The sequence below is a fragment of the Acomys minous genome, assembly GCF_964271855.1.
Source record: "Acomys minous genome assembly, chromosome: 11".
Classification (NCBI taxonomy): domain Eukaryota; kingdom Metazoa; phylum Chordata; class Mammalia; order Rodentia; family Muridae; genus Acomys; species Acomys minous.
The window spans coordinates 55798739-55825066 of NC_140492.1; the positions used below are offsets into that span (position 1 = coordinate 55798739).

The window sequence follows — 26328 nt, forward strand, 5'->3', positions numbered from 1 at the left end:
CTGAATTAAAACTAAAATAAAAATATAGATTACTTCTCAATGTTATGAGCACACCAAACTGTTTTATTTGGGTTAATTGTTATAAACCACTTAAAATTGGATCTGACTCATAGTAAGCATTCAACATATGTTCTATATGGTAATCATTGTTACAGAGAGTCTACAAAAGAAAAACTGGCTATTTCTAGCCATTTCCCTTAAGACAGAGTCTACCTGAAATCAATGAAATCTCTTAGGGGTTTGAAAACACCTTATCCAGTATCTTTCTTGTTCAAAGTTGATAAAACAGGCATTACTGGAAAATGATAATATGGTAAGATAAAGACTAAAAGACTAGATTTTGCTTTATATCTACACTTCAAAAATGAAGTGTGTGAGTGAGTGTGTGTGTGTGTATATGTCTGTGTGTGTGTGTGTGTGTGTGTGTGTGTGTGTGTGTATGTGTTTAGACAGGGTCTCACTATCTCACTATGTAGCCCTGGCTGTCCTGGAACTCCCTCTGTACACCAGGCTGGCCTCAAACTCAGAGCGCCACCTGCCTCTGCCCCCCAGTGTCCCAGGTTACTGGGATTAAAGGCGTGTTTACCTTGGCTCAGATACTCTTTCCTCTGCTTCCCAAGTGATGGGACTAAAGATGTACCCCAACACACTCAACTCAACGATGAAGTTTCTTAATCTATAGAGCATTTCCTTCATAAACTGTATCTGTAGCTTTCATTTCTAGAGCAAATAAAATCCCTTGATCTTACCATATTTAGTAACCTGAAGGGAGTATGCCCTGGTTGTTCCCTGCTGTCCCCATCCAAAAGTTTGGAAATAAGGCAAATGAGCTAACATTCCACTGATAAAACAGACAGTGAGAGAGGCCATATATAACGGGTGAAGTCAGTTCTTTGGCTAGGTCATTTCAGAAGGCAGGAGATGGTGCAGGGTTAGAAATACTTAAGCATAGCCAGGTGTGGTGGCACAGGCCTGTAATCCCAGAGAGGCAGAGGCAGGTGGATCCATCCTGACTTCGAGACCAGCATGGTCTACCAGTTGAATTCAGGACAGCCAGGGTTACACAGAGAAACCCTGTCTTGAAACAAAACAAAACAGCCTCCCCCCACCGAAGAAATATTTGCTAAATAACCCTCTATTGCCTTTTATGGATACCCAGCTCTATCCATGACCAAAACCAAAAAATAAACAAACAAAAAAACAAAACAAAACAAAACAAAAAAACCCTCAAGAAATATTTCAGAACAAGAAGGAGGAGAAGGGATTAGGGGAGAAAAAATCATCTCATACCAAAAATAGGTTGCTTATGTCTATGGAACAGAGAGAATAAATGTCAACGAGAAGAAGGGAAAGAAAAAAATCTAAGTAGTGTGAACATGGCTTGGATAATGGCCTTTGCCATTAGGCCAAGGGCAGAAGCCTCCTCCAGTTAAAACCCCAGCACACTGTGCTCCTTACTCAGTATGTTAGACTAGAGATACTAATTAGACATGGTTGATGAATGAAAAGCTGTAAGGCTTTCCAGCACAGCTAACTCACTCTGTGTGTCTCCGCATCTGCTGGAAAGATCACAATCTTTACAGTTAGTGTTTTCCCCCTGTGCTCTTTGGCAAATGCTAAAACTTCATCAAACATTATCCACGCTGCTATACTCCGGTCCAAACCAATCAGTCCTGTGCCGAGGGCAGGAAAGGAGATGGAATTTATGTCTGGCTTGAGGCATTTTTCCAGGCAGCTCTTCACTGCATCTTTCAACACCTGTAAGATAAATACAAGCTCTCAAGATCAGCCTTTAAGACAAAAATAAAACTTCACTTAACATTCATTTGTGATCAAAATTTGCCCTGCCAGCCTGCACTTAGGGTTGTGTTCTTGTGTCCTCACGGGACTAGTAAGGCCCCATTCCACAAACCCCACTATAGCAATGAGCTAAACTGGGGGAAATAGAAGGCTGGGAAACTGAGGTGACTGAATGCTACCCAGGGCATTTGAGCACTGTGATCTCTCCCAGTCATGTGGCCTTGATCATCTCCCTAGCTCAGGGAGCCAAGCATCCGTGTGCCATCCATCTGCCACTCCCAAAGCAGCACAGTCCTTGACAGTTTACTGAAGAAGATGGAGACTAAAAGAAGCAAGCAGGATCCCTTCAGCATTATTAAGATCTGCCGTGTAGCCTCTCCTGGAGAAGTGCTGACAGTTTTGGTAGATTTAAACACTCATCAGCTTTTCTTTTTCCTTTTTTTTTTTTTTTAAGACAAGATCTCACTATGCAGCGTGGCTAATCTAAAATTCACTGTGTAAAGTAGGTGATTTCGAACTCACAGAGGTTTGCCTGACACCACCTCCCAAGGACTGGGATTTAAAAAAAAATAAATAAATAAAGAGTAGGCCACCATGCCAGTAAGCTTCCATCAACTTTTCAGTATTGCATTGAATTACCATAAAGACAGGAAGGCTGTCTGGCCAATCTGGCATTAGAGAACTCTTTAAGAGAGGTCAAGATGTGACACAGAAAAAAAAAAAAGTTACACAAGCCAGGTGTGGTGCTTTATAATCCCGGCACTCAGGAGGCCCATGCAGGGAGATTGCCAAGGCTAGCTTGGGCTACACAGTGAGACCTCATCTCAAAAAACCAAAAACAAAAAGAAAAATAGCCAAGTGTGGTGGCACACATCTTTAATCCCAGCACTCTGGAGGCAGAGGCAGGTGGATCCCTGTGAGTTAAAGGCCAGCCTGGTCTACAAAGTGAGTTCCAAGATAGCTAGGGCTTTGTAGAGAGAGACACTATCATAGATAGATAGATAGATAGATAGATAGATAGATAGATAGATAGCTGGCTGATAGATATGGATGGATGGGCGGGCGGGCAGGTGGGTAGATGGACAGACAGACAGACAGATAGACAAAAGACACATTGGGATTAAGCATTCCTCTACATCCGGGTAGACTCCTGCTACTTTCTAACTTTCGTGTTTAACGGGAAGAGTGGGCTAAGAGCCAATATCTACTATAGGCACATTTGGAAGAGACCGGGTAATAGATTTGAATCCAGCTCCTGCTGGAATTTAATTTGTGAAAGGAAATTTGGAGAGGCTGGACCCCCTGCCTCACTATGGAAGACAGAACAGGTCATTGCGCATTGCCGAGGAAACTGGTGAACAGACTGAGGGGATCTGGGTTTCGGTGCCCATGTGCAGTGTGCACACAGAGACACTGCAAACGTGGGGATGTGGGGGCAACCATGCTTGCTCAGCCTTTCACCCTGTCATTGATGTGTTTCCAAACAGGGCTATACCGTCTGGTGATACTTCATAAACATAATCAAGCAATGGGAACTTAACAACATCGACTGTGCAAGTGTACAAACATCAAGTTTATTTTGAACTTACCTGGCACTTGTTATCAAGTCGCCATGCCACATGGTACACATACTGGCAGGACAATTTAAATCCTTTTGTGACATGTACCACCTGATAATTTGAAGACAAGTCAATCTTGTCAAGTTCCCTTTCCATTTCAGTGCCTGCTTGTTTAAGAATTGACTCTGACACAGGTCCCACTTTAAGATTGTATTTGTATACGGAATTAACAATTACATCTGTCTGAAAAAAATGAAGAAAACACAGGAGTCATTGTTTAAAAATCCCTCCTAAAATAACTAATTTGTACCTCCCTGAATGTTGGGGGACGGCCTTTGTGCACTGTGTATTCAAAGGCTGATTTCTGTACCCAGAGATCTGGCTGCAGTCTGAACTTTGGCACTATCGTTATTATGAAGCATCTCCTGTCTTGGTGTGTTGTAAACACTGTTCTCCATCATCTTCTGATTGGTCAAATAAAGAGCCAAATGGCCAATAGCTGGGCTGGAGAGTTAAGGCGGGACTTATAATGTCAGTGAGAGGGTCTCAGGTGGGGACCAGGGGAGACTCCATCAGGACATCAGCTGCCATGGTGAGACTAAGATAGCAGGTAAAGGGCCACATAGCAGGACACAGGCCAGACCAGTATTGTCGCGTTAGAATAACGGTGTATCTGCTCAGCTATTTACGTGCCTAAAGCTGGCATGTAAATAAATATATGGTCTCCGTGTCATTATCCAGAGTAATGGAGTGCACAGAAAAAGCACGCTTTTACACCTGAAAGGTTTTTTTTTTTCAGACTTATTTATTATGTGTATGGTGCTCTGCCTGCACGTACACCTAGAGGCCAGAAGAGGGCATCATATCATATTATAAATGGGTGTGAGCCACCATGTGGTTGCTAGGAACTGAACTCAGGGGCCCTGGAAGAGCAGACAGTGCTCTTCACCACTGAGCCATCTCTCCAGCTCCACACCTGAAAGTTCTGAAGAATACTTCTTAAATATCCCAAATCCACGAAAAATTGATTTTGCAATAAAGACTGCCATTTCCAGAGAGAGAGCGCATTTCATTGCTATGAAGTTGTTTGTCCTATTTAAAAGTTATGTACATAGATGGATGATATTGTCATTACAAGCAGCTGATCATTCCTTCTGACTTTTTTGTTTTAGAAACTATATTTTCAGCTGGAGAAGTGGCTCAGAGGACCTTGGTTCAGTTCCCACCTAGCATATGGAAGCTTGCAACTGTCAGTCACTTCACTCCCAGGGGACCCAAAGCCCTCTTCGCACCTCCACAGTCAGCAGGCATGCATGTACTGCCAAACACTCACGCTCACACTCATAAAATACTAAAAATAAAGTTTAAAATATAATTTATTTTCAATTTGTCTATGCCTCTGTGTGGGTTTGTACACATTGAGGGTAGCGCCTAGAAAATACCAAGAGAACATTAGAGTCCTTGGGGCTGGAATTAAAGACAGCTGTGAGTTGCCTGATTCAGGGGGCGGGGACAGGGGGCGGGGACAGGAGCGGGGACAGGGGGCGGGGACAGAACTCAAGCCCTGTAGTAGACTAGTCACTCTTAACAGCTGAGCCTTCTCCCCAGCCTCCTTTGCCGCTTAGTTGTTTCTTTTGTTGTTTTTGTTTTCAGTCTCACCATGTAGCCCTGGCTGGCCTGTAATGCCCTATGTAGACCAGGTTGACCTCAAGTTCACAGAGATCCATCTGTCTCCGCTTCCTCAGTGTTGGGTCTACAGGAGAGACTGTCACCTCCCAAGTATCTGAAAACGACTTTAAATCCCTGATCCTCTTGCTTCTACCTCCCCAGTGCTGGGGTGACAGGTATATAGGTTCTAGGGCATGAACCCGCGGCTTCCTGCTGCTAGGCAAGTACCCTACCACCGACCTGCATCCTCTAGCCCTTTCACCTTTTTACCTGAGTGCCTGCCTCCCTCTCTGTGTACTTTTGACCCAGCTCCATCTCTTCAGAGCCGACATTACCAGCACCCACTGCCTAGCATACTCAGATCTTCTGTTGTTTTCCCCAGGGCTACGGGCTGAACCCAGGACTTTGCACATGCTAAGCGAGCATCCCACCCCTGAGCCCACGGTTACACAGCTTTCGCTCTCTGCCTTATCCCCATCACTTCCGCTGTTTCTGCATAGATTGTTTTGTAACAAAGAATAAAGTTTCTTAGGAACTTTCTGGCATTTCTTTTATGTTTCCAAGCACAAGGCTAAAGAAAGCATAATGTGGCCGGGCGGTGGTGGCGCACACCTTTAATCCCAGCACTCGGGGAGGCAGGGGCAGGAGGATCGCTGCGAATTCAAGGTCAGCCTGGTCTACAAAGTGAGTCCAGGACAGCCAGCGCTACACAGAGAAAACCCTATCTTGGGGAAGAAAAAAAAAATCTAGTGCTTGAGGCTCAGGGAAGAGGATTACAAATCCTGGGTGACTTGGTAAAAAAACAAACAAACCATCAACACCATCAAAAACAACAAATAAGAACTTAAGTTCTTTGGGATGAAAGAGTATTCTAATTCCTTACCATTTCTAGGAACCAAAGCCTAATGATTATAACCCCTATATTAACCCCGTGCTGCACACTATTGTAACCGTTTCTTGGATAACAATTCCAGCATTTAATGACATCAGATGCTTAAGTGTTGATGTGTGTTTTAGAGGAAGGACTAAAGACTGGAAAAAAGAAGGTTGTTGAGTCAGGAACTAACGAAGCTGCTCTCCAATCCAGACAGCCCAACCCTGACAGTCATGCTTTTAATACCACCCCCAAAAAGATGCATCTTCCACTTTCAACACCTTAGCAATTACCAGGTAGTTCCAGGATTCCCCTCTCTCAGTGCCGGAAAATAAAAACAAAGACTTACTGTTTGCAGTTCGATGTGGCCTTGGACAATCTGGAGAGTCAGGCCCTGGCTAATTGGAAAGGTCACAGCAGAAGAAGGGGTAGTTTCTGGACCGTTCCAGGCACCCATCACCGACAGAATACCTTCTGCTGCGCATTTAAAGGACGCAACAGTGGGGTCCTCATTGCTCACCAGATGGATCTCTTTCAAAGCGCCCACCGTTTGCTTCCCTCGGATATAAAAGCAGATAGTTTCTAAAATTGTGCCTGTACACAAATCCAGAGGAAACCGGAAAATTCCAGAGCTCAGGGCTGGGATAGCTACTGTCTTAATGCGTGTATGTTTTATGGTGACATAGTCTAGAATGTTCACAATGGCATGACGCAGCAATTCAATAGCTTTACTCTGGCTGCTCATCCCTGTCCACTGAGGACCAACAGCGTGGATAATCAAAGAACAAGGAAGCCTCCCTGCGGTTGTGACAGCTATTTTTCCGGTGGGAACTTTACCCCAGGTGGCAACCCATCTATTGCTCTCAGTTTGGATTTCAAAGCCACCAGCTTTCACCAGGCTTCCGGCCAGGCCCCCTCCATGCATAAGGTCCTCATTGGCTGCGTTCACCACAGCATCAACAGCATGTCTGGTGAGGTCATCCTTCCAGACCGATAACTCTAGCCCAGCGGTCAGCCGACCTCTGAAGACTGGCTGAGCAGGAGAGCTGTTTCCTGGTAGAGTTGGACAGCTCAGGGTACAGGCACACCCAAACTTATTCCGGAGGACTTCACACAGCTGGCTCTCATTGCTTTTTAAAATTTCGAAGACATCGTGTTTAACGGGAATTTGCCATCTATTGTGTTCTTCAAGAGAATCTGCTGGAAAAGGAGAAAAGACGAAACAAGAAAGAAATGATCAATGATTCCTTTGAAAAGGCTGTGGTTTCTTCCCACAGTACAACTGAGTTGCTTACTTGGAAAGAGGGATGAACTCCCACTGTCCCGAACCCCCCTCCCTTCATACTGACTGCTTTTCCACACGTGGAATCAGGCCAAGGATATCTAAGAGTCTTCAATGCTAAGTCCCTTGAAAAGGGCTCAGTCTTGTGTGTGGCGTTTAGTTTAGCACTCGATGAGTGAGAAAAGAGCAATGTCTTGAATGTATATATAAATCCTGAGTTTGGGTAGACTGAACGCCAAACACACACACACACACACACACACACACACACACACACACACACACACACACAAACTAAAATGCCTTAATTGTGAGTTAGAAATAAAGAGAAGCTGTAGTCATGACTTCTTTGCTTTTCTTAGTGTCTCGGTTTACATTTGCTGAGTGTAAGTAGTTTAAGAGATGATTCTAGAAAACACCAGGGGTTCCAGTCTTCAGGTTAAGGAGAGATCATAAGACACTAAGACAGGAAAACAACAACAATAACAAAAGCAAATAAAGCTTGTCTCTCCTAGAGAGCAGAGAAGATCGTGTTGCTCAGAGTCATAGCCCTAGAGCATCACATTACAGGAGCTGAGACTTGTATCCAGCTTCCATGGGTGTTCCTTACTGAGGGGAGATGGGCAACACAGGATCAGCCAGTGGGGAGAAGGCCAGCAGCCTCTGCCTCATGGCACTCACTCTGGTCCTCAGAGTCAAAAACCACAGATACAGCCCAGTGGCAAAATAAAATAAAATAAAATAAGAAATAAAAAGATTTAGCCGGGCGTGGTGGCGCACGCCTTTAATCCTAGCACTCGGGAGGCAGAGGCAGGCGGATCACTGTGAGTTCAAGGCCAGCCTGGTCTACAAAGTGAGTCCAGGACAGCCAGGGATACACAGAGAAACCCTGTCTCAAAAAAAAAAAAAAAAAAAAAAAAAGATTTATTATGCTGTGCTTGCTTTTCCTTCCCCTCAGCACTGGGGAGGCAGAGGCAGTAAGATCTCTGTGAGTTGAAGGTCAGCCTGGTTTACACATGAGTTCCAGGCTAGTCAGAACTGTATGGTGAGATCTTGTCTTTGAGAGAGAGAGAGAAAAAAAAAATCACTTACTGCATTTTTTTCAGACTACAAGATGTACTGCTGTTCACACCCCCCTTGTTTGTACATGGAAAGTCTAGTTAGCTCACGGCCTCTAGCCATCTGCCACTAAAGTTCACCCTCACTAGTCACAGTTCTCAGGACAACGGCCATGAAAGACTGAGTGCGGCCACTTATGCCCTGTTGTGGGGCACCTTTACCACACATCCCAGGATGCCATAGGCTTCAATTAGAGGGCAGGGGAGTTGGGTCGTGAGAATACAAGGCTTCACTGTGTAGTCCTTGAATTATACTCCTCCTGCTCTGGTCTCCTAAACTGTGGGATTACCGCCCACGCCCACCTAGCATAGATCCTCACAGTCTGACAGGTTTCTTTTTCTTTCGTATAAATCTTTTATACTTTTCACTCCACCTCAATATCCACTTTCTGGATAACCTAACCTGTGGAGTGACAAAATCTTTTTCTGAAAATCCCTCTTACCTTCAGAAACTGAATGGTTTTTTGGGGGGTGGGGGTGGTGTTTGTTTGTTTGGTTGGCTGGTTGGTTGGTTTTTCAGTTCTCTTGTAGTCCTGGCTATCCAGGACTCACTTTGTAGACCAGGCTGGCCTAGAACTCACAGAGATCCGCCTGCCTCTGCCTCCCGAGTGCTGGGATTACAGGCATGCGCCACCAGGCCTGGCTTTAATTTACTTCATTTCTAATCCCGGCCACCAAGAACGACTTCCAGTGACCTCTGCTACCCAAAAGAAGCCACAAGTAAGCAGTTGCTCTCCATGGCCTGAGCACTGATGAGAAACCTCAACTGGGTCACCACTAGTATTAGGCAGATTGGCGCTTCCAGCTCTTAGTCAGCCTTTCTGCCTCTTCCGGCTGTTCCCCCCTGGTGTCACAGGGCAGGCAGAGGCGGAGAGATCTGAGTTTCAGGCCAGCCAGATCTACAAAGTGTTACCCGTCCCAAACAAAAACAATAGAGAAAAGAGTCTCGGATCTGCCAACAAAGGAAAGGACAGTGCGGGCCCAAGAGAACATGTCTCCCGCTGCCACGGTGCCTCAGATGCAAGACCCCCTCCGGAAACACGTGCTGGCATCTTCAGGGTGCCTGCCGTCACACACCTGAGCCCCTGGAGGGAGATAGTCTCCTTCCGTGTGCCCTCTTCTGCACTGAGGGAAGAGCTGAGCAAAGCCTTTCTTAAGTGAGAGTGAGAAAGAGGCGATCATACCTGGTCTTTTGGTGGAAGCTGCTGCGCCAACGCCCTGCAAAAACAACGAGACCGCTGCTTTAGAAGCCGGAAGCCGGAAGAGCAGAGATAGCGGACAGCACACACAGTCTATTGAGCAGAAGTGCGTTCAAAGCGTGGGTTGTTGTTTGCTTAGAATCACTATTCAGTGTGTTGATTTTTGTCGTGGTCTTTTTGTTGTTATTGTTGTAGGTTTGTTTGTTTGTTCATTTCGTTCTCCACTTTGGTTTTTCCAGACAGGGTTTCTCTGTGTAGACCAGGCTGGCCTTGAACTGCCTCTGCCTCCCCAGTGCTGGAATTAAAGGCACGCGCCACCACCACCAGGCTTGTCCTGTTGTTTTTACTCTGTGAGCCTAAAACACTGAAAATACTAACCCTGATCCTATCTATGCCTGCATTTTGGTCTGTGCACCACACGCTTGCTGTGGCCAAAAGACAGCACTGGATGCCTTGGAACTAGAGGTAAAGACAATGGGTCCCCATGTGAGGCCCGGGAACTGAACCTGGGTTCTCTGAAGGAGCAGCCAAGCACTAAGTCACCCTCTGGCTCCAGGAGAAAACTGCCAGCAATCCAACTGCCTCTGCCTCTCCAGTGCTGGGATTAAAGGCATGCGCCACCACCGCCCGGCTGAAAACTTAGATTTTTAAAAACAGTTTGTATGTATGTGTGAGTCTGTGTGCACCACATGCATGTAGGAGCCAACAGAGACTAGGAAAGTGAATCAGGTCCCCTCGAACTGGAGTTCAGGCAAGATTGTAAGACACCATGTGGGTGCTAGGAACCAAACGTAGGTCCTCTTCAAGAGCAGTATAGACTCTGCCCCCCCCCCTTCAAGACAGGGTTTCTCTGTGTAGCCTTGGCTGTCCTGGAACTTGCTCTGTAGACCAGGCTGGCATCGAACCCAAGAGATCCGCCTGCCTCTGACTCTCAAGTACTGGGATTAAAGGCGGGTGCCACCACCGCCCAGACAGTATATACTCTTAACCACTGAGAGGATGCTAACCATGTGAGGATGCTAAGTGTAACTGAAGCCCCAGCTTTCTTACTGTTATAGGAAGAACTACAGTCACATAATTGGACTGTAGGGTGGAAGATATTTTTTATGTTTTTACCATATGAGAGGCCATCCTTCTGGTCCCACGTGGGTCTTTAGATGTCTTATACTCGTTTGTGTCTCCAAGTGTAGTCTGTTGATCCTGGAGATGGTAGACTGCTTCTGGAAACACATGGAGAGAATACAGTAAGCTCAGACCAACGCTGAGGGAATCTGAGTTTGGCTACTGTCTTTGAGATGATGAGGTCTCAACACGTTACTATGCCTGGTCTGGAATTTGCTATGCAGATGAGGCCGGCTTCGAACTTAGGTATTTACCAGCCTCTGCCTCCTGTGTACTGGTATTAAAGGCTTGTGTCACACAACTGAAGCTGAGGGGGATCTTTAAGAATATACCATAGGAGGCTGGGTGCACACACCTTTAATCCCAGCACAGGGAGGCAGAGACATCGGGAGTCCAGCCTGGTCTACAGAGTTCCAGGACAGCCAGGGCTACACAGAGAAGTCCTGTCTTGGAAAAAACAGAAAAGAATATACCAGCCGGGCGCAGTAGCACATCCCTTAATCCCAGCACTCAGGAGTCAAAGGCAGAGGTAGGCAGATCTCTGTGAGTTCGAGGCCAGCCTGGTCTACAAACAGAGTCCAGGACAGCCAGGCCTCTGTGTAATAGAGAAACCCTGTCTGGGAAAACAAAAACAAAACAAAAAACAAGGAGGAGGAGGAAGAGGAAGAGGAGGAGGAGGAGAAACCACAGGGGACCTCAAAGACATTTCTGATTTCTAGCTGCCTTAGCTGCACTTCATGTCAATGGTGAAGGATGTTTTCATGTAACGTTGTTTTGCCACTGTTACTTTTACCTTCTGGGAATTCTGACTGAAGTCAGAGTGGGAAAGTTGTAGGGGCTGGAATAGGAAAAGCTTTATGGAGGTGAGACAGGAGCCAGGCCTTGAAGGCGCTGGTATACTCGGAAAATGATAACTAAGTGCTGAGGCGGGGCACAGCATCTAAAGGGCAGCCTCAGGAACAGTGGAGCTCCCCCGGGGTGCTGGCACCTGCGTGGGGATGTGTTCTACTGAAACTGTTAGGAACAGGTCTGACCTAAGGACAACTGGATACAAATCGGAACCTCTGGGGAAAATTTGCGTTTCTGTGATTAAAACCCACAGCGCAGTGATCTAAAACTGTTGCTATCACTAAGTCTTTGGAGTGATGAAGATCTTTGCAATAAGAAAACTGCGTATGTAGTCGAAGTCATACACCATGAGGTAGGAGGATACTAACCCAAACTGCAGGGACAAGGTCCGCTGTGCCTCCAGAGGGCAGCGTTGCTTTCACAGAAGATCGCTAAGGTTCCTCAGAGGCAGCTGATGGGCATCTGCTTTGGACGCTGCACTTGGCTTTCTTGAGGCAAGCTGGCCAAGAGCAAACGCTTCCTTTTTCCTTGTCCTTTTATATAGACGCAGCTACCAGGAGGTGTGGCCCGGATTTAGGGTGGGTCTTCCCGCCTCCAACGACCCAATCAAGAAAACCCCTCACAAGCAGGGCCCAGCTAGCTTGGGTTTTTAGCTGATTCCAGCCATAGTCCAAATGATTAGCACAATTAGCCATCGCCTTTTATACGAGTTAAACCATGATGGTAAACTATAGAATTATCACACACAATTCCCACTGCATTTCTGTTGACAAATATCGATCTTACAAACTTTTCCACTTCCTTTCCCTGACCAGCCTCATCTGCTCCCAGGCCTGGGACTGAGCCCTCAAGACTACAGCTCTCCTAGCCGCCCCTCCTCCGCCCCTCCTTAAGATTTGGCTTGAAAGCATCTGTTGGAGGCCTTTGGCCTTTGCTTTGTTCCCAGGTACAGACTCCACTTGTGACCAGACGCCTCTCTTGTCTCACTCTCTGGGGACTCAGGGCAGCGAGCAGATCTGTGCTGTTCGCTCACTTAAGGACCCAGAACAGAAAATTCCTAAATGTCCGTCTAACAGGAAAAGAACAGTTGATGGGTCACAAAGCAGGCAAACGCCCTCAACTTCAAAGAAAACAGGTAACCATCACTTGAATTCAGAATCGTATCTCGGGAAATACTAGTTGTAACAATGGTTTCAAAAAAAGCACAAAAGAGAAACTTTTTACCCCTCTACTCCGCTCCACACTCTCTGGGGAGGCCTGGTCCTGGGAAGCCGGTTCCCGCCACTCTTCCGATCCTGCAAGAAAACCGGCGACTCCGAGGAAACTATTTTCCCTAAGCGCCGCGGGGTCTGCAAACTACTCACCAGGTGACAACCCTAAGAGACCGCAAAGCCCGAGAGAGGAGGTGGCTCTGCGGGGAACAGGGAGGGACCTCCTGGGAAACGAAACTGAAACTTTGCAGCCCGGGTCTTTGGGGGCAGGACGCGCCTTTGCTCTGTCCTGGCTGTGCAGCGTCCGGGAGCCCTTAGCGAGCCAGAGAGCCAGACGCCGGCAGCCATGGCCTCCAGTCCCTGCCCGCCATCCCCGCTACTTGTGCGGCTGCAGGAGTCCATCCCCCGTGCGCATATGAAGCTACAGATATACTTCCAGAGCCGGGCCTCGGAAGGTGGGGAGTGCTCTGTCCAGCCGGTGGGCCCCAGAGCCCCGGACAGCTTCGAGGTGAACTTCCTAGAACGGGCAGGTGAGCCGGGACCGGGCGGGTGGGGTGGGGATGGGGGGTGGGGAGGAATACAAGGCCGGGCTCGGATGCAAAGGCGGACTCTGAAGGCTTCCAAACATACTTTCTTGCTTCCGAGGAGAGCCCCGAGAGTGTGGCACTGGCTGAAGGGGACTGCCGCTCACGGACTCGCTCCTTCCCACAGTGGAGGATATTCCTTCAGCTGTGTGCGGCCCCCGACCTGGTTTGACTGCTTCCGAGGGCTACTTAACATTTGCTATCTGAGCTGCCGATTTCCCCAGCAGGGGAGGAGAAATAAAGTGTGGGTGTTGGGATTGAGGACTGAAACTCAGAGCATTGTGCACACTAAGCAAGTGCTCTACCACCAAGCTATACTCCAAGCCAAATGATTCCATTGATTGTTTTTTGGTTTGTTTTGTCTGTGTGTGTGTGGGGGGTTCTTTTAGGGGTGGTCTTGAGACGGGTTTCTTTGTGTAGCCTTGGCTATCCTGGACTCGCTTATGTAGACCAGTCTGGCCTCGAACTCACAGAGATCCACCTGCCTTTACCTCCTGAGTGCTATGATTAAAGGCGTGCGCCACCTGCCCAGCTCCACTGACTGTTTTTAAGGATGACAAAAGTAATATATGATCATTTTTAAAAAGTCAAAGAAAATTATGTTAAGAAAGTAAAACATTTTCCTTATTCTTTTTGTTTTTGTTGTTATTTGTTTGTTTGTTTTTCGGGACAGAGTTTTTCTGCGTATAGTCCACTGTCCTGAAACTAGCACTGTAAACCAGGCCGATCTTGAACTCACAGAGCTCTGCTTGCCTCTGCTGGATTTTAAGGCGTGTGGTACCCCACTAATGACCTCAATGGGAACATTTTCAAGTATTTTTTCTTTCCTGTGGATCAGCCAATACATATACTTTCATGTCATTTTAACTTTTGGATTATTGGTTTTGGGGGTGTTCCCCCCACTTAACTAGGCAGTAAATATTATTTTATGTCATTGAAATGAGAGACTCAAGACCATTCCAGAAACATAGGTTCCCCCACCCCCCTACCCCTCAGCCCCCCACCCCCCACCCCCCTCCCTTTGAGACAGGATCTTGCCATGTACCCTTGGCTGGCCTTGAACTCCTGATCCTCCTACCCCTACCATTTAAGTGCTAGGATTATGGGTGTGGACCAACATGCCCAGACCACAAACATGGCTTCTATAGCCAAACAATACTCTGCAGTATAACTTAAACTGCCTACTTTTGAGTTCCTAATAGTTTCTCCCATCAACAACCAGCTATTCCAGAGTGCCAAAAGCAAACTGCTCATGTGCATCCTGTAGTATGGCAAAACTTTTTTTGGGGAGACAGAGCACACAAGCCTATTCATCTCAGATAAGGAGCCCACAACAGTCCAAAGTATGGATACCACCAAAGTCCAACTTGGTGAACTAATTGGTTTATTGGGATTACTAACAGGAACATGGGTGAGGGGTTGCTTAAAGGAGCAGAAATGACTCAAGAGCTCACCTCGCCATGGGTGACAACTCACAAAGCTTGGAACATGGGGTAGACTGTACAGCCTGCGGCCAGCTCAACAGGTGGGAGAATGTCCTTTTCGGGTGCCTCAGTTGGCCTAAATCTCTTCCAGGCAGTTCCGTTAGTGTCTGCTTCTTCCAGGCATCTGGTCTTGTGTCAACATTGTCTTTGCAGCTGGGCTCCTGTGGGAGTGTCCTTTGCAGATCTTTAATGAATCTTCAGCCGCTTTGTTCTGTGAGTCTTAGGCCTCTCAGCAGCCTTTAGTGCTTACTCTGGTAGGGCGGGGCCTGTTGAGTCTTGTCAGTTTCAGGGACCTCCTGGAGTTATTTTGAGTTGTTTACCTTCTTGATTAAGGAAGGTCTTTTCAGGGTGGAATGTTTCAATCTTGAGGAAATTCACACAACAGTTCCATACCCTCAGGTTCATCCAACTAAATACAGTCTAACCTTCCCATAGTGTTTACCTTGTTGAGGGATTAAAAGTCGTCTAGAGATTCTGAAAAGTACAGGGAAGACTGGGCAGTGGTGGCCCATGCCTTTAATCCCAGCACTCTGGAGGCACAGGCAGGCAAATCTCTGTGTGTGGAAGGCTAGCCTGGCCTACATAGGGAGTTTTAGGGCAGCAAGGACTACATAATGAGACCCTATCTCAAAAACAAATATACAAACAAAATCAATTAAAAAAAACAAGCAAACAAACAAAAAGCATATGGGAGAATATTGACAGCTTGTGTGAAAGTTCTAAGCTCATTAGGGACCTCTTGATTTTGGTGATCTCAGAAGTTCCTAGAACCATCCCTGAGGGACACCGGGGGCCATCTCTGGACATTCTCTCTCATTTCTGCATGGATATATGTGTTTATTGTCTTTCCTGCAGCTAAGGAGAGAGTGTTGAAAAAGAATGAACACAAGATGAAGATTGATGACAACAAGTCTGTAACCATTTTCCTGGAAACCATTAAAAAGCCAGGAGAGGACCTGAGACCTATACCTTCATCCTTGACACAGCCAGCTGAGACACCAAACTCCAGACCTTCATCCTTGACACAGCCGGCTGAGACACCAAACTCCAGACCTTCATCCTTGACAGAGTCTCTGAACGAAGCCTTTTGTGATGAGACACACCCCAGTGATGGGCCTGTTTTTAACTCTGTTGACTCTATTGCCCAAAAGGTGAGTATTGTCAGAGGAGCTGGCCCTGTCCCTACCATTGCCTCTGTGGTTACTGCATCTGCCTTTTTGGTCCAGCAGCCTTGCACTGGGGACTAGCTGTGAGCTAGGCAGTGGTCTAGGCACTGGAATACAGAGGTGAACAAACAGAGCAAGATTCCTGACTTCATGTAGCTTGTATTGGGGTTAGAGGTGCACAGACCGTAAGAGAGTAAACTGAGTAGAAGTACTTCAAAGACCAAGATATGCTAGGAGAGTAAAAACAGAGTTTTGCCTCAGAAAGGAACAGGGTGAACTTGCAAGGGGAAGATGAGAGAACTTCTTGGTGAGGTGACATTTAGCCTGAGGGTTAAATGATAAGAAGGCATCAGCCATTTTTTGTCTGTCTGTCTGTCTTTCGTTTTTTTGTTTTTTGTTTTTTTCTAAGACAGGGTTTCTCTGTGTAGTCTTGGCTGTCCTGAACTCACTTTGTAGACCAGGCTGGTCTAGAACTCACAAAGATCTGCCTGCCTCTGCCTCCCAGGTTCTAGGATTACAGGTGTGTGCCACCACAACAGGCGCATCCACCACCTTAACAGCATTTCTTTTTAACGAATTTACCAAATAGAGACTGCTCTTTGTGTGCTGAGCACTATTGTAAGGCATGGGGCACAGGCATGTTGCAGACTGTTCTCAGGGCCCTTAACCATCTAGGAGGGAAACACAGAATAGTAAATAGATTTAGAGTACAATTCTCCCCAGCAACACGTGCAGGAAGAATAAAGGAGCTTAAGTGACAGTGACAGGACTGCTCTCATAAACAGGGTGTAAACAAACAAACAAACCCAAATGCTGCTTCATCTAAAGAACAGGAGTAAATTAGAGCACCTACCTAGCCATGTGGCTTTGTGATAAGAACACTCTAGACTGAGAGAAGCATGTGCGTATGCCTCATAAGAACTAATGTCTTAGGGGCTGGGCGTGTTGATGCACGCCTGTAATATCAGCACTCGGGAAGCAGAGGCTGAGTTCGAGGCCAACCTGGGCTACTAAGTGAGTCCAGGACAGCCAAGGCTACACAGAGAAACCCTGTCTCAAAAAAACAAAACAAAACAAAACAAACAAACAAAAAAAACTGATGCCTTCAGCTCAGAAGTTTCAAGGCAGTGAGCAAAGGAGAGAGCTAGGAACTTGAGAGGGTCCTGTGAAGCGGAGCTGAGGATTTTAACTTCAGTGTGGCACTTCCCCCTGGTGTCTCCGAGCATGGTGGTGAGGGACTGCATTTGGAAAGGATCCATCTGGCTGCTAGGGTGAAGCATAAACAAAGGAAGGGGCCAGGCACAAGGTCAGAGGCTGCAGTGGGCTGGATGGGTGATGGCGATGACCTAGCGACTCCAGCTGGTCCTGATAGAAAAGGGAAAACCAGGCTGGATTTTAGAAACATCTTGAAGCTCTACTCTAGAGAAAGAATGCTCCATGTGGCTTAAAGCGCATCGACAAGATCCAAATTTGCTTTTATATTACATTCAATTTGACTATATCCTTTTTATCCCAATCTGGTATTTCTATCTCACCACTGAACTTTTTTTTTTCTTTTTTCTTTTTGGTTTTTCAAGAGAGAGAGGGGGCGGGGATTGAGATTTTCTCTGTAGCCTTGGCTGTCCTAGAGGAGCAAAATAAAAAAAAGAAAAGCAGAGATGCTTTCTCTCCAGCCTTAGCCCCATGGTCAAAGCAGATAGTGGTGGCTCTAGACACAGATCTCGTCATTTGCAAACCAGTTATATGAGTTCTGCAATGAGCCCAGGCTTTCTTTGTTTAGTTGGATTTTTATTCTCCCCCACCCCAAGGTGAATCCAATGTGGAAATGGGGGCTGACAAGCCTGCCTTGTAGGTGGTCATCCGTGTAGTTCCTGGGTGTCTTCCTGAAGAAGGTCCATATCTGAGGCAGCTTATTTGCACCTGTTCCTTTTAAACCTTCAGGTCTTTCTTGCTGTGACCGCAGAGCTGAACTGTGAACTGCTCTCCAAAGAGCAGAGGGCATGGATAACCACTGTCTGCCCTCGTGTCAGAAGCGTGGAGGGTAGTGACGGGATCAAGAAGGTGTGCGGCAACTTGGAAGACATTGAAAAGATACATGACTTCTTGAGTGGGCAGCTTTTGGACCGTGAGGAGGTGCCAAAGTACCCCCCACAGAACTCCCTGCCTTTCGATGTGGAGAGGGAGCCCCCCAGTCAGAGCTCCTATGAAGTTCCTGTGCTTTTCCTTGAATATTTCAGACACGTCAATCCCAGTAAAATAGAGTCCATCGAGAAAGAGCTGGGCGTGAGCATTGAAATCCGAGATAGTTCTCCCAACATGGCCTCCGTGTGCTTCACCTCCAGCCAATCGGGCGACTTAGAAAAAGCCTGTCATTCCTTTGTCACAGAGTTTCAGAAATGCACACAATCTCTGAAGCAAGATAGCGTCTCTTTAGAGGATCATCAGAGAGCCCAGGAAGTCAGGCAGGAGTTGAACCGCTGCTTCCCAAAGCTCCTGATAAAGGGCTCAGGAAGAAAGCTAACTCTCCTCGGGTCTCAGGCTGACATTTCAGCTGCCAGGGAAAAAGTCTCTCAAACTTCTGTCAAGGCACCGGTGAAAATAATGGCGTCTGGTTACGCGACGGGGATTGAGGTCGATTCCACTCGCTTTAAGCTTCTAGAACCTGAACTGCTCCAGGAAATCTCAGAGATAGAGAAGAAGTATAACACTTGTGGGAAGGTCCAGGAAAAAGGTCAGAAAACCTGCATTCTCTTTGTCCCCAAGGATAAAGAGGTAGACCTGACGGTGCACTCTTACGCAGGCTTCGTTGACGCCTTCCAACATGCCACGTGCCAGCTGAGGACAGAAGTCCTGTCGCTGAAACAGTTTGGCAAGGAGAGAGCTCGCTTACAGAAGACCAAGTATGTCGATGACTTAAAGAAAAAGCACCCAAATGTACACTTTGGGGTGTCTCAAGAGTCAGTGACTCTGACTGGTCTGCCGAGTCACCTTGAACAAGCAAGGCAGCATATCTTCAAAAGAATGGGGCTGTCCCCACCGTCTGGGGAGAAACTCAGTGTGGACCGTGAGACACCCATGGAGATTGACAAGAATGACTCGGCTCTGCCTCCTCTCGGAGGCTCTGCTAGTGGCTCCATGGCCCCGAAGGCGGATGAGAACGAAAACTTCTGTGTCATCTGCAGGGATACCATTAGCGACAAGCATGTGCTCCCTAAGTGCAAGCATGAATTCTGCACCTCTTGTATCAATCAAGCCATGTTAGTCAAGCCTGTCTGTCCTGTGTGTCAGACTTCCTACGGTGTCCAGAAAGGGAACCAGCCGGCTGGAACCATGAATTGCACTTTTCTAAGAGAGTCACTTCCTGGTTACGAAGACTGTGGGACAATTGTGATTCAGTATCATATAAAAGATGGCATCCAAACAGTAAGTGTGCCTGAGCAATGTGGGTTTCTTTTTGCTATGCCAGAATTACCAGAGCCCAAGTGGAGCTACAAGGACAGTATCGACACTTCCACAACACCCAAGGGGTGGTCCTGTAGCCTATTACATATTGATTTTCCCAGGAAATCCATTATTCTGTGACTGGGTAGGAACATAACAGAGGCAAAGGTCATGTTGCTTGCTTAGAACGTAGACACCTTTTTAACTATTTCGACAGTGTTGGAGACTGAACCCAGGGCCTTGGGCTTGCCAAACAAGCACTCTCCTGAGCCACACCCCTAGCCTTTTGTGTATTTTTTTTAAAGGTAGGAATCATGTTACAGTGAGAGGAGTTGGGTGGACAGTGTTCTAATTTGAAAGGGAGAACTATGAATTATTCAGAATATATGTAAAATGTCAATATTTTTCTGGCTTTCAATAGGCTTCATCTACAATGAATACATCTTTACTGTAGTAAAATTCTGAGGCATCCATGTGGATATATATCTCCCTATATATAACATATATATCTATATATATGTTACATCCATATATGTTATATGTATACCCATATGTGTATGTGTGTGTATATATATATATATATATATATATATATATATATATATATATATATATAATTTTCTTTTCTTCATACAGAGTGAGCACCCAAACCCAGGAAAGCCTTATCAAGGAACACAGCGCCGAGCATACTTGCCTAATAATAAAGAGGGAAGGGAGGTTTTGGATCTGCTTACGAAAGCGTTTCACCACAAGCTGATTTTCACAGTAGGGGATTCTCGAGTCTTAGGAATCTCGGATGTCGTCACATGGAATGATATTCATCACAAAACATCGAAGTTTGGAGGACCAGAAAAGTAAGAGGTTTTTGAAGGGTAATTAATGGTTGCTGAACAACATAAAGGGTTGTCAGTGCTGCAGTTTGAGGCTTGTGGGTATAAAAACACATTGTAGCAGCAGATGTTAACCCAGTATCATAGTTGGGGTTACTGTTGCTGTGATGACAGGAAAGCAGCTTCAGGAAGAAAGGGGTTATTTGGCTTTCATATCCCAAGTCACAGCCCACCAAGGGAACACAAGGCAGACAGGACCTGATGCAGAGGCCATGAGCAGTGCTGCTTATGGCTTGCTCAGCCTGTTTTCTTTTCTTTCTTTTTTTGATTTTTCGAAACAGGATGTCTCTGTGTAACCCTGGCTGTCCTGGCCTTGTAGACCAGGCTAGCCTGGAACTCACAGCAATCCATCTGCCTCTGCCTCCTAACTGCTGGGATTACAGGCGTGCACCACCACTCCGGGCTTCATCCTGTTTTCTTATAGCATTCAGGACCACCAGCCCAGGGGGTGGCATTACTAACAATGGGCTGCGCCTTCCCACATCAATCACTAATTAAGCAAATGCCCTATAGGCTTGCCAACAGCTTGATCTTTTTGTTTTGTTTGGTTTTGGTTTTTTGTTTTTTTGAGACAGGGTTTCTCTGTGTAGCCTTAACTGTCCCGGACTCTCTTTGTAGACCAGGCTAGCCTCGAACTCACAGCAATCCACCTGCCTCTGCTTCCCAAGTGCTGGGATTAAAGTTGTACGCCACCACCGTCCCAGGAGGCAGTTTCTCAGTTGAGGTTCTCTCCCCTCTGATGACTCCAATTTGCGTCAAGTTGACATAAATCTAGGCAGCACGCACATGCTAATCCATAATGATAATTTCAAAGACAGAAAGCTGGCGTCCCCACCCCACTCCCCACCCCCACTCTCCCCCTGCCAACCTTCTGCCTTGTTGTTCATAAGGTATGCCTTGGTTACTGCCTTTTGCTTCAGAAGAAGGGGATTTCAGAATCCAAGATGAATGGTACCCAGGATGATTTAATATAGGGTTTCATGTCTACTTGAAAAGTACATCCTAGGAATGTTATTTGCTTTGGCTTTTAACGTTTATTTACTTTTATGTGCACTAGTGTTTTGCCTGTGTATATGCCTGTGTAAGGGTATCAGATCCCTTGAAGTTACAGATAGCTGTGTGCTGCCTTGTGGGTGTTGAGCGTTGAACCCTGGTCCTCTGCAAGAGCAGCTTGTGCTCTTAACTACTAAGCCATCTCTCTAGCACTGCTTTGATTTCTTTTAAAGTCATATCACTCTCCCTCGCCTCTATCTGCCCATCAGTCCAAAAAGATACCCGCCCCACAGGGTTTCTCTGTGTAGCCTTGGCTATCTTGGACTCACTTTGTAGACCAGGCAGGCTGGCCTCAAACTCACAGAGACCTGCCTGCCTTTGCTTCCCCGAGTGCTGGGATTACCAGCATGAGCCATCAAGCCCCTTACTGTATTTTATGAAACTCAAAATTCCTCTACTTGTGGCAACCAAAAGAAGTATATCCTGAGACCTTTTCAAATCCCCCAATATGAAAATCTTACAAATGTGTGATGACTACCTTCTTTGTCAAATATGGCGTTTATAATATCATGAGTGTCAGTGCTCAGAATAAGTTAAGAATTTAAGCAAGCTGGCTAGAAAACAGATGCTGGCCAGCCAGCCAGGCACTCGAGTTGCCTAGATATCAGCCACTGTCTGGATTCTTGAGAATGTTGGAACCCATAATACTAGATGCTCAAATGCAAATTGTACAGATTTTGTTGTGGTTTCAAGACAGGGTCTCACTCTGTGGCCTAGGCTGTCCTCGGACTCACAGAGCGCTGACTGCCGCTGCCACGAGAGTGCTGAGAGTAAAGTCTGTGCCACCGTACCCGGCTATCGTACACATTCTTAAGAGTTATTTGGGAGGAGTCAGTTGCGATGGCCACGCCTGTAATCCCAGCACTTGGGGAGGCAGAGGCAGGTGGATCTCTGAAAGTTCAAGGTCAGTCTGGTCTACAAAGCAAGTCCGGGACAGCCAAAGCTACACAGAGAAACCCCGTCTCGAAAATCCAAAAGCCAAAATCAGAAACAAAGAAAAGAATTATTTGGGAGGAAGCTAAAGGGAGTTCTTTTTTTCTTCATGCAGCTATGGGTATCCTGATCCTAATTACCTGAAACGCGTCAAGGAGGAGCTGAAAGCGAAAGGGATTGAGTAAGGCAACTGCGAGGAAGACGGCTATCCACTTTCAAAAGAAGAGTGTCAGGAAGCTGTATTGGCACAGACCTAAATCTTTGTCTGGAACCACTTTATAACGCTTTTTCATGCTATATAGTCTGCTTGCTCGTCATTTCTATAGTGTCACTCTTTCATGGAAGGCAAAATATAAAGGGCATGGGCTGGGGAAATGGCTCAGTCTACGCAGTGTGAAGAAATGAGCTCAGACCTGCACCATCCATGGAAAAGCCTGGTGCTTGGGAGGCAGAAGTAGGCGAGTTCCTGGCCCCGGCCTGGTCTACAAAGCCCAAGTGCCGGGACATCCAGCTATATGTAGAGAGACCCTGCCTCAAAACAAGCAAATAATAGGTGGACAGAAATAAAGGCATCTAATATCGTTCTCTGGCTGCCATGTGCACCTCCACACACGTGTGCACAAACACACATACATGCACGGGGTGGGGGTGGGGAGGAGAGAAAGAGAAGTCTTAGAAAAGAAAAAGATAAGGGATTTCAGCTTTTTTTTTTTTTCTGAAGAAGTCTGATCTCATTCTTGCCTTATGGTTAGGGCGTTAGGTGGGTTTGAAATCATTATCTGTCTTTCACTTGAGCCACTGGCAACCAGTGCAGCCTCCCCTGGCTTTTGTTTTGTTTTGTTTTGTTTTGTTTGTTTGAGACAGGGTCTCACTGTGGAGCTCTGGAACTCACTCGGTGGACCACATTGGTCTTGAACTTAGATCTGCCTGCATGAGCCTCCTGAGTGCTGGGGTTAAAAGCATGTGCTTGCTACACACCAGGTTTTGTTTGTTTGGGCTTTATTTGTTACTGTTACTGCTTTTTTAAATGTTTGATTGGTTTGGTTTGGTTTGGTTTTGATGTTGGGACTTAAACCCAAGCCTAAGATCTTTGATTTTTTTTGCTTGTTTGTTGGTTGTTTGGGTTTGTTTTGTTTTGGGCTTGGGGTTTTTGTTTGTTTGTTTTTTGTCTTTGTTTATACTGGTTTTTTGTTGTTGTTTTGTTTTTTGGTTTTGGTTTTGGTTTCCAAGACAGGGTCTCTCTGTGTAGCCTTGGCTGTCCTGGACTCGCTTTGTAGACCAGGCTGGCCTCGAACTCACGGAGATCTGCCAGCCTCTGTCTCCCCAAGTATTGGGATTACATCATGAGCCACCCACCGTGCCTGGCTCTCTGATTCTTTTTCATGTCCATCTCTGTAGCAGTACATTAGTTGTTTGTTTTTTATTCTCTGCCTGGACAAGTGAAACCTTTGTGTAAATGGGAAAGTGAAACCTTTGTGTAAATGGGAAGTTTAAAAACAGCTTTCACTGGAAAAGACCCACATGTCCCTCCCTACCCATAGCAGAACCTAGTCCAGGCGATCAGACAACTTTTGATAATAAACAGAACAAGAAGAATGTTGTTTTCAGGATACAGAGCCTCGGAGATAGTAGGTGCTTGATGTGTGTTCCTTGCCTGACTCTAGTTGCTAGAAGCTCGGCAGAGGGATGAGCGAATACAAAGACACGCTCCTCACATCTTTGGCAGAAGCAGGACTGGAGACTCGGCATTCATTTGGAAAACTGTTTTCTACCCCAGCATGCACTGGTTAGACTCTGACCGAGCTTTGAGCATGGGGTCCACCCCCACCCCAACCCTGCATCCTTAGAGCCTGCCCTAAAGGCTGCACTTGTCCTGAATATATTCTGTTTCAAATTTTAAGAGGTAAATAACCTTGCCTTGGTTTTACATTTATAATAACTGTTACCCACAATGTAGTAATTTTTTTGTTGTTTTTAATCCTTTGACTGAATCCCACCAATCTATGTTAACCTCTCTTTCTAATCCATTCCCTGGACATGAGTAAAGGAGAGAATTACACCTGGCATATGGCATGTCACAGTTCGCTGTAAGTGGTTCTCCAAGTCAGAGGAAAACCACAGTCACTTTGGTTCCAACGCAGTCATGTGGAGAGTAGTTCCAACCGCTCTCCAAAATGGCAGCTGACACGTCTTGAACTTCTCCTTAAGGCACACATGCAGTGCTGGGGAGATGGCTCAGAGGTTAAGAGCACTAGCTGCTCTTCCAGAAGATCTGAGTTCAATTCCCAGCAACCACATGGTAGCTCAGAACCATCTATAATGAGATCTATTACCCTCTTCTGGTGTGCAAGTGTACATGCAGACCCAACATTATATACATAATCAATAAATAAATCTTTTTTTTTTTTTTTTTAGGCAGAGTTTCTCTGTGTAATAGCCCTGGCTGACCAGGTGTGTACTACCATGCCCGGTAAATAAATCTTTAAAAACAAACAAAAAGACACACGTGCACACACATAAAAACATTTGGCCAGATAATAATAGCAAGTATTCACTGAGTACTTACTCTGCAAGTACTTTACATTGATAGGATCAATCCGATTAATAGCTCTATTCTGTGAACAGAAAACTCATGCGCAGGGCACAGTAATCAAATCACCAAAAGGTAACATAATCGATAAAAGGAAGTGCTAACTTTTACTTTTCAGTTTTGGTTTTTTTGAGACAGGGTCTTGTGTAACCTAGACTGGCCTCTCCCTATGTAACCAAGGCTGTTCTAGAACTCTCCCCTCCTGCCCAAGTTCTTGCATGTATCCTAGGCTGATCTCTCAGGGTCTGCTTCCTCAGCAGCCCCACCCCCACCCCCATGCAAGGATTGCAGGCATGCACCACCATGCCTGCCTTCTGCATCCAGTAAAGCCCTTTTACTTTTGATGATTCACCAGGCTTTTATCATTAAGACTAAATGATGGTTTTCTATCTTCTAAGCTGGTAGTTAAATTTACTCCAAAGAAGAAAAAAAAAATCCGTTTCTGTTACATTCTGGATCTTGTATTTCATCGATTGTGCATGTACAAACTTCATGTGGTATGAGTGCAGGATGGCAATTGGATTTCTGCTTTTGCAAGGTGTTATTATCTGCCTTAAATAAAGTTAGGTTCTTACTTAGAACAGATTGTGTGGTTTCCCTTATTCCTCTTTTCTCTTTCCTTCTGGGTATTTCCTATGACTCACACAGTATACAGTGGTGTGGGTGTCTGGGTTGTTATCTGTGTAACTCCACCATCACAGAACAACTCTTTTTTTATTGACTTTTGATTGCAAAAAAAAATCATATTTCAAACAAAATGGTTTGTTTGTCAATATAGGTTACTATAGAGACAAAAGTAGACCGCAGGGCAGTAAGATAGGTCAGAGGGCAAAGATGCTTGCTGCCAAACCTGGCAGCCTGAGTTTGATGTCGAGAACCCACCTAGTGGAAGCAGAGAACTGACTCCTGCAAGCTGTCCTCTGACTGCTACGTGCATGCCGTGGTACCCCCTCAATAAAGAAAGAATTTTTGCTTTTATTTTATCCACTGCGCGCGCATGCTTTGCTTACGGGTATGTGGGTGCGCCACACGTATGCAGTGCGCGCCACACATATGCAGTGTGCGCCACACTCGTGCAGTGCGCGCCACACATATGCAGTGCGCGCCACACACGTGCAGTGCCTTCAGAGTTCAGAAAAGGGTGTCAGGATCTCCTGGAGCGAGAGACCTGGCCCCTCTGCAAGAACAGCAAGCACCCTTTTAACCGCTGAGCCATATCTCCAGCATAATAATACATCTTGTTTGTTTGTTTGTTTTTTAAAAAGTAGGCTACAGGTTTCATCTTTTTCAAATTACAGAAACCATATTTAGTCTCCTATTAAAGCTATCGCCCCGTCCCTGCTTACTGAGTACCAGCAACAGATTGGGAGCACGCTCCTCTCCAGAGGATAAAATATTAAAAATCAAGATAGTTAATATTTCCTTAAAATGACATCAAGATAGAAGTTAGGAGGGAGGAAAATCAAACCATTATTATTAGCTTTTTTTTTTTTAAGATTTATTTA

At 46.0% G+C, this 26328-nt stretch overlaps 2 protein-coding genes across 8 annotated transcripts in view; one reads left to right on the top strand and one right to left on the bottom strand.

The window, feature by feature from the left end:
* Nucleotides 1–13033, bottom strand: part of PARP9 (poly(ADP-ribose) polymerase family member 9) — a 25339-nt gene extending 12306 nt beyond the window's left edge. Inside the window, exons 1-7 of one of the 7 annotated variants that reach the window (XM_084800489.1) lie at nucleotides 12836–12924; nucleotides 11840–12021; nucleotides 10617–10720; nucleotides 9486–9519; nucleotides 6251–7101; nucleotides 3390–3602; nucleotides 1540–1758 (exon numbers count right to left, since the gene is read on the bottom strand). In XM_084800489.1, the coding sequence (XP_084656615.1) occupies nucleotides 1540–1758; nucleotides 3390–3602; nucleotides 6251–7101; nucleotides 9486–9519; nucleotides 10617–10631 (1332 nt within the window). In that variant the 5' untranslated portion in view covers nucleotides 10632–10720; nucleotides 11840–12021; nucleotides 12836–12924. Of the gene's footprint in view, nucleotides 1–1539; nucleotides 1759–3389; nucleotides 3603–6250; nucleotides 7102–9485; nucleotides 9520–10616; nucleotides 10721–11839; nucleotides 12022–12695 lie in introns of all 7 variants that reach the window. The other 6 variants (XM_084800488.1, XM_084800487.1, XM_084800486.1 and 3 more) reach the window with 6 other exon arrangements.
* DTX3L (deltex E3 ubiquitin ligase 3L) lies at nucleotides 13029–25404 on the top strand (the record flags this gene model as incomplete). The annotated part of the gene is made up of 5 exons (XM_084800492.1): nucleotides 13029–13212; nucleotides 15606–15901; nucleotides 17858–19339; nucleotides 19994–20211; nucleotides 22349–25404. The coding sequence occupies 5 exons, from the start codon at nucleotides 13029–13031 to the stop codon at nucleotides 22416–22418; spliced, it is 2250 nt and encodes a 749-aa protein (XP_084656618.1). The 3' UTR covers nucleotides 22419–25404.
* Nucleotides 25405–26328: the final 924 nt, after the last annotated feature.